General features: G+C 44.0%; 1 protein-coding gene across 1 annotated transcript in view; it reads right to left on the bottom strand.

Moving 5' to 3' along the window:
* CWC22 (CWC22 spliceosome associated protein homolog) overlaps window positions 1-14,226 on the bottom strand; it is a 143,666-nt gene that overhangs the window by 20,372 nt on the left and 109,068 nt on the right. The window contains exons 15-18 of the mRNA XM_068245424.1: window positions 12,517-12,669; window positions 8,960-9,087; window positions 1,292-1,393; window positions 1,030-1,202 (exon numbers count right to left, since the gene is read on the bottom strand). Of these exons, the coding sequence (XP_068101525.1) occupies window positions 1,030-1,202; window positions 1,292-1,393; window positions 8,960-9,087; window positions 12,517-12,669 (556 nt within the window). The remainder of the gene's footprint in view (window positions 1-1,029; window positions 1,203-1,291; window positions 1,394-8,959; window positions 9,088-12,516; window positions 12,670-14,226) is intronic.

Genomic DNA, 14,226 nt, shown 5'->3' with positions numbered 1-14,226 from the left:
GGAGCCAGAGAAGGTAAATATTGCTGAGCTTGTGCAGTGCTTATTGGGGGAGCCAGCACTGGATCCCGTAGGGTGAAGAGGACAAAGAAGCTTCATTAGGATCCAAGGCCTTCCTCTCCCGAGGCAAGTACCCACAGGGGCTGTTTTTTCTTCTTTACAGTGTCCCTTTAAGTATTACACACCTGGTGGTGGGTATTGATATAGGTTTGCCCTTATGATGTTTGGTCCTCCAAAATCTGGAGGACCAGTTTTTGGGTCCACTGCAACTTGTATGCAATGTACTTTTATGACTTTTTGTATAAATAAAATGTAAAGGTTTTATCTACGGTGGCATGTTACCCTCTTTTCTAATTTAACACTTTACAATCTCTGCTATACTCCCATCAGACCGTTTTTCAATAAAGTCATTACCTATCTTGGAGGAGGAGTAACTTAATATAGTATAAGACTTATAACTGATTAGTGAATACCATACTGGTAGAAACATTAAGAGTCACATCTGTGCAAATTAGCCTGTCCAACAGCTTGTGGAACTCAGCCCTTTCCTGAAATGTAAACAGAAGCCAGAAGAGCTTTATCTGAGTGAGAGAAGGCTTGTGCTGGAAAGTTCAACAAGTCATTACTTCTGTTTATCATCTCAGCTAGGCAGATTTGTCACAGCTGCTGTTTAGAATTCAGTCTTAAAATGAAGTCAAACTGAAAATAAAAAGCAGACTCAGTTCTATAAACCTTTAGTAAAACACCTACAATTAATCAACTCCTTAGTTTATTTTCACCTCAGGTTTGCTTAAATTGCAATTTCTGTAAATTACCTGAATCACGCTAACAGAAACTAAAGGCAAGCGAACCTTGGTAAAAATTGTCTGAAGAGCTGCATTCTCCATCCAGATACGCAACAAGAATCTCAATTCATACATCAGTAGTATCAGTAGTATATGGAAAGAGTTTGAAAGAAATATGCTGGTTGCATTCAACGCCTCCAGATCCTCTCTTACATAAGGCAGTATCAATGTGTGTCATGTTACAGACCTGAGTCACTGCTGGAGGAATCGCTGTCACTGGATGAGCTGGATTCACTGCTGGAGCCAGATGAGGCCTCTGAAGAAGAAGCTGACTCTGATGAAGAGTCTGACGATTCCACATTCTGTTTTTTAGTCATGATCATTTTTGGTGCATTTTTCAGATGCTCTCGCAGTTCATCCCTGTTTTAAGAAAGCAGTGAGACATTTCATAATTGGGGTCACAGGGTAAGATGTAGAATTCATAAAACCATGTCTAGTAAGGATCTTACGTTAGTCCTCCAAGACCAATGGAAGTAAAAAAGTTGATTGCGAAGCGGGTGTTTTTCGGGTTGTCCATAGGCAACAAGCCTACAAAGAATGGCTGGAGGGTCCTGAAACAGACAAAATTGAGGAAAAGTTAGCTGCTGTTAGCAGCAGCATCACTCAATGCATAAAAAAAGACCACACTTACCTTCGGTAAGGTCTTTTCCAGTAGTCCAGGGGACAGCACCCCTCCTCTGAGACTTGTCTCCCCTCCCAATTCTGGACAGGAAGCTATTAAACAAACAAATTTGCATAATGGACAGCAGTACATGTATAAATACAAGCCACTTACAATGATCCTCAGTAATAACAAAGATGACCCGGACTCACCATACGATGCTTGCAAAATTTCTTCTTAATAGTTTCCCACATAGGGTGGGAAGTAGGGGTGCTGTCCCCTGGACTACTGGAAAAGACCTTACCGAAGGTAAGTGTGGTCTTTCCCAGAGCGTCCCTGGGACAGCACCCCTCCTCTGAGACGATAAACAAGATTCTCATTAGGGTGGGACTACTGCCTGTAGAACTTTTCTACCAAAGGCTAGATCACCACTTGATAATAAATTTAGTCTGTAATGTTTTACAAATGTGTTCTGGCTGGACCAGGTAGCCGCTCTACAAATCTGCTCGATGGAAGCTCCAGCCCTCTCTGCCCATGAGGTTGCGACACTTCTTGTAGAATGAGCTTTGACAGATGTTGGAAGGACCTTACCCTGTGATTGATATGCCATTAGAATAGCCTGTCTTATCCATCTAGCAATAGTTGGCTTTGATGCACGGAGCCCCCTATTCTTTCCAGCAAACAGGATGAACAAAGCATCTGTCTTCCTCCATGATTTAGACCTCTCCAAGTATTGAAGTAGACACCTTCTGACATCCAGACAATGAAGCTGTTTCTCTTTTTCATTAGACTGTTTCTCACAAAATGAAGGAAGAAATATCTCCTGAGTTCTGTGAAAAGTTGAAACTACTTTTGGAAGGAAGGCAATATCTGGCCTCAAAGTAACCTTGTCTTCTGAAAAAATACAGTAGGGAGGCTTAATTGACAAAGCCTGTAACTCTCCTACCCTTCTTGCCGAAGTAATCGCAAGAAGAAATGCCATCTTCAAGGATAACAATTTTTCCGAAACTTGGTCAATTGGTTCAAAGGGAGGACCACACATAGCCTGTAAGACTATGTTTAAATCCCAAGACGGGGTTCTCGGAACCAACACTGGACGTAACCTCTTAATTGCCTGAAAAAAACGAAGAATGAACTCCTCCTGGGCTAGTCTTCTTTGTAGGAAAACACTGATTGCCGCTGTCTGAACTTTTAATGTACTAATACTCAGTCCTTTTTCAAACCCTGCCTGCAGGAATTCTAAAACTGATGTCGATGAATGAACATTCATAGATCTCTCCAAACACCAGCTATTATAGACTCGCCAGGCCTTCTGATAAATTACTCTTGTCACTTTCTTTCGACTTTGAATCAAGGTTTCCGAAAGACCATCTGAAAACCCCTTAGACTTCAAAATGTTCCACTCAGGTTCCATGCAGAGAGACGCATCTGCTGAAGATTTGGATGAAAAACTGGCCCCTGCTGCAATAGATCCGGACGTTGAGGTAAAAGCAACGGAGGACTGATCGATAACCTCTGTAATAGACTGAACCACGGTCTTTTCGGCCAAAATGGAACTATCAGAATTAATCGAGCCCTGTCTCGACAAATCTTGCTGAGAACCTTCGGGATCTGGGATAGAGGGGGAAAAGCATACATTAGTCTGATGCTCCAATCTATCGAAAAGGCATCTATCGCCCATGGCCTGTCCTGGGGCCATAGGGAACAAAAGAGTTGACACCTTGCGTTGCTCCTCCTTGCAAATAGATCCACTTCTGGATGTGCCCATGTCATGCAGATCTCCTGGAAAACCTCCGAGTTCAGGGTCCACTCGTCCTGCTTTAGAGCCGATCTGCTTAGGTAATCCGCAAGATAATTGTTTACACCCCTCAGATGCACTGCTCTGATGGATTTTAGATTTTTCTCCACCCACAATAGGATTTTTGAGGTCTGAGACCATAAAAGATGACTTTTCGTTCCTCCTTGCCTGTTGATGTACGCCACTACACTGGCGTTGTCTGAACGTACTAGAACATGACAGCGGCTGATGTAATTGCAAAAGTGAAGTAGGCCCATCCATACTGCCTGTAACTCTCTGCTGTTTGACGATCTTCCTTTCATCAAAGTGGACCACTGACCCTGTGCTGGTAGTGAGTCTATATGAGCCCCCCATCCCCAGGAGCTGGCGTCTGTTGTCATGATTTTTTCGACTGGAGAAAACCACGGTCGACCTTCGGACAGACGAACTGGATTCTGCCACCAGCTGAGAGCTGCCTTTACTCTGAAAGGAATTAGCAATCTTCTTTCTAAGGACGTCACCTTTCTGTTCCAATTCTTTAGGATCCAATTTTGCAGTATTCTTGAATGGAGTTGTCCCCACTGGACTGCAGGGAAGGAGGAGGTTAGAAGGCCTAGAACCGACATCTTAGCGTAATGGCACCTGTGGTCTGAAAAGAAAGAACAGTATTAAGAATAGCAGTTATCTTTCTCTGAGGCAAAAACACTTTCTCATCACAAGTAGAAATAACAAAACCTAAATATTCCATAGTCTGTTTAGGTTGAATAGATGATTTAGACCAGTTAATAAGCCATCCTAGAGATTGGAGCAATTCCAGAGCTGAATTAATCTGGATTTTCAAGGAATTTACTGAGTCACCCCAAAACAAAAGATCATCCAGGTAGGCCAAAACATTAATAGATCTTTTCCTCAAAACAGCTAAGACCTCGGACATGACCTTCGTGAACAACCAAGGAGCCGAGGCTAATCCAAAAGGTAAAGCGTTAAACTGGAAGTGCCTTACCTCTTCCTGAATGCTGATGGCAAACCTTAGGAACTGCTGAGACTGTAGCTCTATCGGGATGTGTAGATAGGCGTCCTTGAGATCCAATGATGCCAGGAAGCAATCCTTCTGTAACAGACTTATAACAGAGGTGATATTGTCCATCCTGAATCTTCGATATTTTACGGCCTTGTTCAACCCTTTCAGATTGAGGATGAAGCGGAACTCCCCCTGAGGCTTTTTTACAAGAAAGACCGGTGAATAATATCCCTGACCCCTCTGGTATGATGGGACCTCTCTGATAACTCTTTTTTGTAGTAACATAGTCACTTCGTTTTGTAATGCCATTGTTTGAATCTCTGTCTTTGGCCTTTGATCTACCCAGAACCTTCGAGGGGGGGGGGGGGGGGGGGGGTACTGAAATTCTATGGCATACCCTTCTAACACAATTTTCTGTAACCAGAGATTTTGAGGAAGAAGGAGCCACTGCTCGTAAAAATGGGCCAGTCTTCCCCCCACCGGGATCCTGACGTCATTGTTTATTTTGCTGGGAGGTATGGGCAAAATTTGATTTGGCTTTCTGAGGCCTACTTGGACCCCATCTCTTTCTCGATGAAGTCTTGGGGTCTTGTTCAGGTTTAGAGGAACGAAAGGAGCGTTTGGGTGGAAAGATCCTCCTTTTAACAGGAAAATTCTTTTTAGCATCAGCAGTTCTTTCCAAAGTCTGCTCTAACTTAGAGCCAAAAAGAAATTCCCCCTCACAAGGTAGACTACATAATTTAGAGCGGGAAGAGTTATCTCCTTGCCACGTCTTTACCCATATACCACGTCTAGCAGAATTTACTAAAGCAGTGGTCCTGGCTGTCAACTTCACCGTATCATCTGCTGCATCAGTGAGATAATTGGTGGAATTGAATAGTTTTGGAAAGTCCTTTAATATCTCCTCCCTAGGAACACCAGAAGCAATCTTGTCCTGTGTTTCCATCAACCAGTATTTCAGGGACCTACCCACTGCTGTTGAAGCTACTGCAGGTTTAAAAGTTAGTGATGAGGACTCCCATGCTCTTCTGAGGAGATTATCCGCTTTTTTGTCAATTGGATCCTTTAAGTTTCCAAAATTTTCGAACTGCAAATCTGTTTTCTTTGACACCCTGGAAAAAGATGGGTCAAGCTTGGGAGATGTACCCCAGAATTTCTGGTCCTCCGCACAAAACGGGTATCTACGATTTAATGACCGAGGCCAAAAGGCTCTCTTTTCAGGTTCATCCCACTCCTTCTTAATCATATTTTTTAGAGAAGAATGAACTGGGATAAAACTGGACTGGGGATCTGACAAACCTTCGTACATCTGATCCAAGGGTGTCAAAGTCCTCTGTTCAACTGTAATACCCATAGCCGTATGCATATCAGATAACAGATTCTTCATTAGGTCCGGAGAAAAGGCAAATTTCTGCCCTTTGTCTGGTCTATCAGATGTATCCTCAGCGGAAATCTCTTCAAAGGAAGATATTTCACCCTCCTCCCCAGAATTTTCTGACTCCTCTGAATCCTCTCCCCTCTTTCTCTTAGGAACAGATAGGGAAGGTATAGGGACAGTGACATCAGGAATAGCCGAAGTGCCCTCCATAGGGGAAGTGCCCTCCAAAGGGGGGATGTCTTCCATAGGATCTGCTACAGCTGATGAGGATGATGCTATAGCAGAATCCTTAATTTCTTTTATGGCTGAAGACATCTCCGAGCGCATCCATCCCATTAAGTCTTTGAAAACTACTGGGGATTCATCCTTGACAATTTTATCTGTACAATACTGACATAATTTCTTAGATGAAGGAGCAGATGAGGATATGCGATTATTGCAGATAGCACATCGTCTTTCTTTGGAGGATGATGAGTGTTTACTCAGAGTGGACTGAGATGATTTATCCTTTTCCTTATCTTTGTCAGCTTTTGGAAGTTTAGGCTGAAATATATAGATAAGAAAAAAAAAACTATCAGTCCCCTCAGTGTAACTTAAACAGCATATTCCGCAGAAAAAACACAAACAATGTCTCACCAGAGAGGGTTCAGAGCCAGTCCCTGCAGATTGCAGTGAGGAAAGGCCTGCGGCGTCCTCCATGATCCACCAAACAGCATTGAGTCATGGACAAACAACAGATCTTTTTTAAATCTTACCCTCCTCCTCAATTGCCAGCAGCTGCCTCTGTGTCCAGCAGCCAATCGCCGTAATGATCACCGCTGCGGGCCTGCAATCAGGCCTGATCATGTGACCAGTCATGTGGGACGCCTGCACATGACGTCATCGCGCTTCCGCCGGAACTTCCGGTTAGCGCTCTGCCGTCCATAAAACTTCCGCACTCCAAGGAGAAGCCTCCACCACGCTGGGCGCATAGCACACTGAGTCCCCTGCTCAGCCTGTCATTGCCTGCCCCACACGCTGCACCTGCCACCTGACATGGGAGCACAGAGACCCCTCCATCCGCTCCTGTCCGGGACAGGAAAAACAACTGAGGATCATTGTAAGTGGCTTGTATTTATACATGTACTGCTGTCCATTATGCAAATTTGTTTGTTTAATAGCTTCCTGTCCAGAATTGGGAGGGGAGACAAGTCTCAGAGGAGGGGTGCTGTCCCAGGGACGCTCTGGGAAATACTTGTGTCACCCGATAGAAGTGAATATGAAGGACAGAGCTTGACTGCTAGGGCAAAGCCAAACTTTGTGCATGGATGTTGCATTGGCTGAATTATTTTACTATGGGCTTCTGTCAGAATTTTAATAGTTCATCTAAATTGGCTTTTTTTTTTGTTTCAATGTAGGTCAGTTGCAGTTTGAAGTAATATATTCACTTTTTCCAGGTGTACACAGATGCTTTTCTTTAGTTTTAACTCTGGCTGAAGACATAAGCAACCTAAATTCAAAATTCTGCTTACCCAAACCCTAATATTTATGGAAATCAAAAGTTTGGCATTTTAGGTGAGCCTTTAAAAAGCTTTTGGTGCCATAGTTAAAGGGGTTCTGTGGAGTCCTGCAATAAACAAAAACAGACACTTACCTGGGGCTTCTATCAGCCCCCAGTAGCTGTCATGTCACGCGCCATCCTCCTCCGATCACTCGTTCCCTGCCGCCGGCCCCTGTCTAATTACGCATGTCACGCGTCTGCACGGCCATGGCAGCGCGCGCTCCCGTCTCTGGGAGCTTATTGCGCAAGTGCAGAACCAGAAAACCTTGGATTGTGCCTGCGCAGTAAGCTCCCAGAGACGCGAGCAGGAGCACGCATTATTTGTCTTGTTAGACGAATAATTGACTGGTGCCGCAGACGGGGTGACGGGTTATCTGAGGAGGAAGGCGCGTGACATGACAGCTACAGGGGGCCGATAGAAGCCCCTGGTAAGTGTCTGTTTTTGTTTATTGCAGGACTCCACAGAACCCCTTTAAAAACTGTACCCAAGCTGAAGCTCAGGTACAAAATCACATACTAGAAGCCTCCTGGATCTTCTCTGTCCTCTGGTCCCCCGTCGCCGAGCACGGACCCACCAGAGATTACCAACGAGGGTTTGTTGGTAGTCTGATCAGGCCACACTGTGCCTTCGAAAGTACAGCTGCACCTGCGCAGTTAGCCGGAGCCACTCATCCATGTGTGGCTCCGTGCTGCTGCGCAGGCATGACTACTTCAGAGATGCTGCAGATTAGTTACTACCTGGTTTGCCGGGAGCACAAAAAGGGTTAACCTCCTGTGTTTACATATCTCTCAACATGGCATACAGCTGGGAGCTTAAATTACACTAGCTCATTCCTTGCTAAGAAGGGAGAATTAAACAAGCTGTTCCCCATTAAAACATGCAGGGTGGACCTCTCTGTGTTCCCCTTCTCTCCTATGCTACAGTTCAGGCCCGCTTTAAGCTAATCAAAATCCACTTCAGGTACATTTTTAAGTACTAAGCCTACTCACAACTAGGAAAGCCAACATGTGGTGTCTACTTTCTGTAAAAAAAAACAACCCAGCAACACATTAATGATTTCAAATATGCTGAAAACCATGCCACCCCTGTAAGATTACTCTACATTTGGTCTGGACCTACACTGCTCTGCCCAGTCTTCAAGTAGTAACTAGGAGAGGAGTAAAGTAGGCTAGTAACTATGCACCTTCTCAAGATGTCACAATTTTCAGCATGTCTGTAGATATATGCCACCAATAACTGTGCTTTTAATTAAAATTAGTCATAGATTTTTAGATAACCTACTTTAAAGTTTAAATGCCTGAGCTTTGTTACTTATCATTGTTAACACAGTGGGGAGGCAGGAAAAAAGCCTCAGGAAGTCCAGTTGAAGTCACTAAATGATGGCCTGGTGTTTTTAATAACAAAGATGCTGTTTTCAGCAATCTTTTAAAGTGCATTACAAGCATGGTATTCAAAGATTAATTACAACAACAGGGATACTTTTACTTGGCACATGCAGGAGTACAGAAAGATTACATCTGATAAACAGGATATTTTACTTTATCTTTCTATCCAAAGATTTCAAGCAGAAAGCCTATCACAATCCGTTTATTTTGACTGGCCAATTTTTCCACTTCCATGTAGAACGAAGGTTTTGAATATCAAAAGCAGATTGTGTAGGTGAGCTCTCATACTATACGGAGGTGATACAATTGATCAATGATTGCTAAACAAAATTGAAGTTGTGTAACAGGTTTTAGATGACGAAACTGAGCCATGTTGAGGGAACTTGTTCACAAACCACAAAAGCAAGTACTCACGTATCCTTAAGTCGAGCATTGAGTTTCGGGAGGCCCATATATTCACACAGCTCCTGGAAGAAGATCTTCACAAATATACGACTGGAAGACGTTGTTGTTTCCTCACTGAGGTTTATGCACTCAAGGACCTGTAATACGCATAAACCTGTTATATTCAATAGTGAAAACAATATTCCCAAATGAGGAAAAAACCTAACAACTTTTAAAATACTAAATCAGTTCTTGTTGTGGGACAATTTTCCTGGAGATTTATGATTGTGAAGTAAGCTAACAGCTATGAAAATCTATTCTGCCATGGCAGAGGTTGAGAAACTCAGTCTCAGCAGCCCAGCATTCTGCCAGAGGCTGACCCCACCTCACCTCTGTAATCTCAAAGTTGCAAGAAAAATGGGACAGTGTGACATGCAGAGAGCTGGGCTCAGTGGCAGAAATCAGAAACTTCTGAAGCTCAGAGGTTTATGCTGACAGTTTGCTGCCAATATAGATCTCACTACGTTTGCCCTTGCTTCTACTGCACTTATAAATAGCAACAGATGTAGAAATACAGTATATGCTTTTCTCTAAATCAATTAAATTCCACTTTATCAAGTCTACAGTGCTGCTTTTCTTCTATAGGAAAGCAAAGAAACAAGTGGCTAGTTTTATAACATCTGCCAAGTCAAACTGTAAGAAACAGAGATAATAAAAGGCAGGCAGCTACCATAGGAAACAATACATACAGTACAAGAAAATAAAGTATGCAAACCCTTTAGAATAATATGGATTTCTGCACAAATTGGTCATAAAATGTGATCTGATCTTCATCTAAGTCACAACAATAGACACTCACAGTCTGATTAAACTAATACCACACAAATAATTAAATGTTTCCATGTTTTTATTGAACATACCATGTAAACATTCACAGTGCAGGTGGAAAAAGTATGTGAACCCCTAGACCAGGGGTCTCCAAACATTTTGAGTCGAGGGCCGGGTCAACATACTTCAGACTGCAGGGAGGCCGGAATATACATAAAATGATGTCTTTGAGGGCCAGACAGTGAAGGATACCCAGGAGACAACCTGAAGTCAAAGTGGACAGCAGTGTCATCTGATGTGGAATTTGATTGGAAACCAGCGAATTACTGCTTTCTGACTTCCAATGTGGATGGGTGGTGCCAGCATTGCTATTCTACATGTGGACCACCAATATTTAACCAGCCTGGCGGTATGGACGAGCTCAGCTCGTCCATCACCGCCGGAGGCTGCCGCTCAGGCCCTGCTGGGCCGATTTGCATGAAATAAAGTGCAGCACACGCAGCCGGCACTTTGCCAGCCGCGTGTGCTGCCTGATCGCCGCCGCTCTGCGGCGATCCGCCGCGAGCAGCGGCGAAAGAGGGTCCCCCCAGCCGCCCGAGCCCTGCGCAGCCGGAACAAATAGTTCCGGCCAGCGCTAAGGGCTGGATCGGAGGCGGCAGACGTCGATGAAGTCACTCCGCTCGTCGCTATGGCGACGATCTAAGCAAAACAAGGAAGGCCGCTCATTGCGGCCTTCCTTGTTTATTCTGGGTGCCGGAGGCGATCGGAAGAACGCCTCCGGAGCGCCATCTAGTGGGCTTTCATGCAGCCAACTTTCAGTTGGCTGCATGAAATAGTTTTTTTTTTATTAAAAAAAAACCCTCCCGCAGCCTCCCTGGCGATCTTATCAGAACGCCAGGGTGGTTAAAGATGTAGCTGACCGCATCTATAAGTAATACATTTTGTGTGTGGGGGACCGGTAAAAAAGCCTCAGGGGGCCGCATTCGGCCCGCGGGCCTTAGTTTGAGGACCACTGCCCTAGACTAATGACATCTAGCTATTTGGAGCAAGGTGTAAGCCAGCTGGAGTCCAATCAATGGGATCAGATGTTGGTTACCGCTGCCCTGCCCTATAAAAAACAAAAAACAAAACACATACTAGTTTTGGGTTTGCTTTTCCCCAAGAAGCATTGCCTGATGTGAATGAATCCTCGCACAAAAGAGCTCTCAGAAGACCTATGATTAAAGGATACCACAACCGAACGGTTGTGGTAAAATTGACTGCAGCACTGTGTAGGGTATAAGGAGTACATACCTTCCGTGCCTCCAGCCCCCCTCCGTCTGCCGCTGTTCTTAGTTTATAAATGCCGGTGTCCGGCGACTTTCCTAAAGGTGCGTACACACATGCGACTATAGTCGTTTGTAACGATCGTTCCCCGATCTTTACCAATGACGATCGTTACAAAAAACTAACCACCGACTATTAAGGCAAACGACGAACGAGCCAAATCGCTACAAAAGAAAGTTCTGTCTCGGCGGATTTTAACCAACGACGATCGTTTGCAAAAGTAGTACATCGTTGGAAACTGTCGTTCGTACTAGGCTTGACATGCGCATTTCACTATTTCTCAGTGAAACTTCTCATTTTTATGCGCAGGCGCAATAGTTGATTTATGTGATGTAACGTTCGTTCTAACGATCAGATCGTTACACACCGTTTAAAACTAACTTTACTTAGGTCGTTCTTTCATCAATTAAAAGTTCGTTCGTCGTTCTCAACGAACGATCATTGTCGCATGTGTGTGCGTAGCATGACCCTTACCCCGGACATACTGCGCCCTGTGTGCGCAGTATGTCCTTCCCCCTTGCTTCTGGCCGGCGCATAGTGAGAGGCTCAGAAGCACGCTGTCCCCTTTCTGCTGCGTGTGCACTCCATTACACCGAGCGTCACATGATTAGCATATAATTCCAAAGGGTTCACATACTTTTTCTTGCTACTGTATATTACAGAATAAGAGAGGAATACAGGTAAAGACCTGAATGATATTTGTAAACAAGAGGACAGAATGAAAATTGGAAGATACTTGAAAATGTATCACTTTTTATACTGTCACTTTGGAAGGTGCATGCCAATTATTCAACTTCAGCTTTAGGATAAACATGAAACACACACTACATAATTAAATGTGCGTGAATAATTTGGTTATCAATCACTAGCTCCCAGACTTATTTGTTCCCTTACTGCGGGAGATGACACTAAACAGCAAATAGTTTCTATGTGCAAGCTTCATTGATTGCAAGTAGAAGATAGCCAATTTCCCCCCCTGAATACCTTTTTGATAAACTGTATATAGCATATGAATGCAATGACAGTTCCCAGCACTGCTGGACTGTGATCAGATTGGGGAGGGGGGGGATTGTGATTTATACACAAATGACATTACTTAACCCAAATGCACATAGGATAACATTATGTACTGCACGGTGAACATTTTTGTGAATTCGGGAAAAAAAAAGGTCTAAAATACAGAATGTGGTATTTTACCGACATGATTTTTTTAAAATTAAACAGCCCTTTGTGAATAGAAGCCATAGCTTTTCTTTTAATTGCAAAAAATAAAAAGCCATATTTGAAAGGTAGGCCATAAGGAACGTTTTTGACTAAGTGGGAATTGTAATGCTACTTCCAAGTAGTGTAAAAACAATGGCAGGATTCTACAGACTGGATAGAGACAAATGGCACCAGTATAGCAGCAGTGCAGCCATAAGCATGATACTTACACTCCACGGAATAGAGTCGGTATAGAGGAGATGAGCAAACATCTTGGCCACATTTCTTAATTTGTTGGTTTCCAGCCGGTGGATGGTGTCATACTGCTCTTTGAAAATACCTTCAAAGGCCTCCATGTATTCTTTCTTCAATAAACAGAAACGCTGGAGGAGAAAGCAATGCAGGCACAATAACACTGTGAATACACACTGATGAAACGCTTCAGGGCTAGAATAACACAGAGGGAGATTAACAAAGGTTTGTCACAGGGCAAGCCGTGAACAATTCTCTAAATTATGCAACATTGTTACTGTAAATCCTTCACAAGACAAATGCTCAAGTCTAATTTTAAGTCTTTTCTGTGGAGAAGTTTACATTATAATGTGCATATGCTGAAACAGAAGAGCTATGTGCATAGAGAGCAGCTAACCTACCAAAATGTTGCACATACAAGTATAGGCAACGCTTTAGGCAGGAAACACACTGGATGCGACTGTGTGCGTTTTGCCATGGACACCAAAACTCGCAGATTGCACAGGCAATTGAAGCCAATAGCCCCACACGAAAAACGCATTAGCTTTTTTTGTGCATTTTTAAAATCACACAACTTTCCAGCATTAAACGACAAGCACCATGGCCATCGTTTACCATCGCAGCACCGTCTGTGTGAACCAAGCCTTACAATAAAAAGCTACCATACACTCTAAAGGGAGCCATACACTGGTCGATTTGCCATTAGATCGACCAACTGACAGATCCCTATCTGATCGAATCTGATCAGAGAGGGATCGTATGGCTGCCTTTACTGCAAACAGATTGTGAATCGATTTCAGCCTGAAACCGATCACAATCTGTTGAGCTGCTCCTGACGTCTGCCCCCCCTCTCTCCCCCCGTACACATTAACTGAAGCTGGCTCCGGGTCCTCTTCACCGCGCTGCACCCTGCACCGCATCCCAGCGTACACTGTGTCACTCCGTGACCAGGTAGTTCAAATAGAGCGCCCTCTAGTTTAACTTCCTGGTCACTGGAGTGACACAGGAAGTTAATGTACGCTGGGATGGATCCAGGAACAGAGCGGTGCAGCGCGTAGAAGATGCCCGGGAGCCAGCACAGGTAATGTATACCTGATCGGATCGGCCGCCGCTAGCAACGTGCTCCCTACCCGCGGGCAATCGACGGTAATTTCCCGCACGTGCGATCAACGGACCGATCCGATTTCAGAAGGAAATCAGATTGGCGGGTGCGTTTAGCGCAAACGATTGGCAGCAGATTCGATCCCAGTGATCGCATCTGCTGTCGAAACGGCGGAAAATCGGGCCAGTGTATGGCCAGCTTACGCCTTCCACTTACTATGAAAAACTAAGCACACACACACACGCACACGCACAAAATTCTACAAACCCACACACAGAAAATTGCATGTTGAGCACACGGACTACAAAAGCAATTCTCTGGTCTTTTGCATGAATTGATAATCTGCATTTATATAGCATCTTTAGATCAATCAGTCTTTCAAACCTTCACGACAAACCTATGCGAAAGATTGTATCCTCGCCTGCCAAAGATTTTTATCTGACATCTGTACCCAGCCTAATGCCTGGTACACACCATGCAATTTACTGTCAGATGGGTCAAATCGATAATTTCCGACATGTCCGATCTGATCTATTTTCCAACTATACAAAAATCAATCAGAAAAACGATCGGAAACCAGATTGGA

This window comes from Hyperolius riggenbachi, chromosome 7 (assembly GCF_040937935.1).
Source record: "Hyperolius riggenbachi isolate aHypRig1 chromosome 7, aHypRig1.pri, whole genome shotgun sequence".
NCBI classification, from domain to species: domain Eukaryota; kingdom Metazoa; phylum Chordata; class Amphibia; order Anura; family Hyperoliidae; genus Hyperolius; species Hyperolius riggenbachi.
Note: the sequence above shows the minus strand (reverse complement) of the source record. Positions and strands in the feature narration are given on the sequence as shown.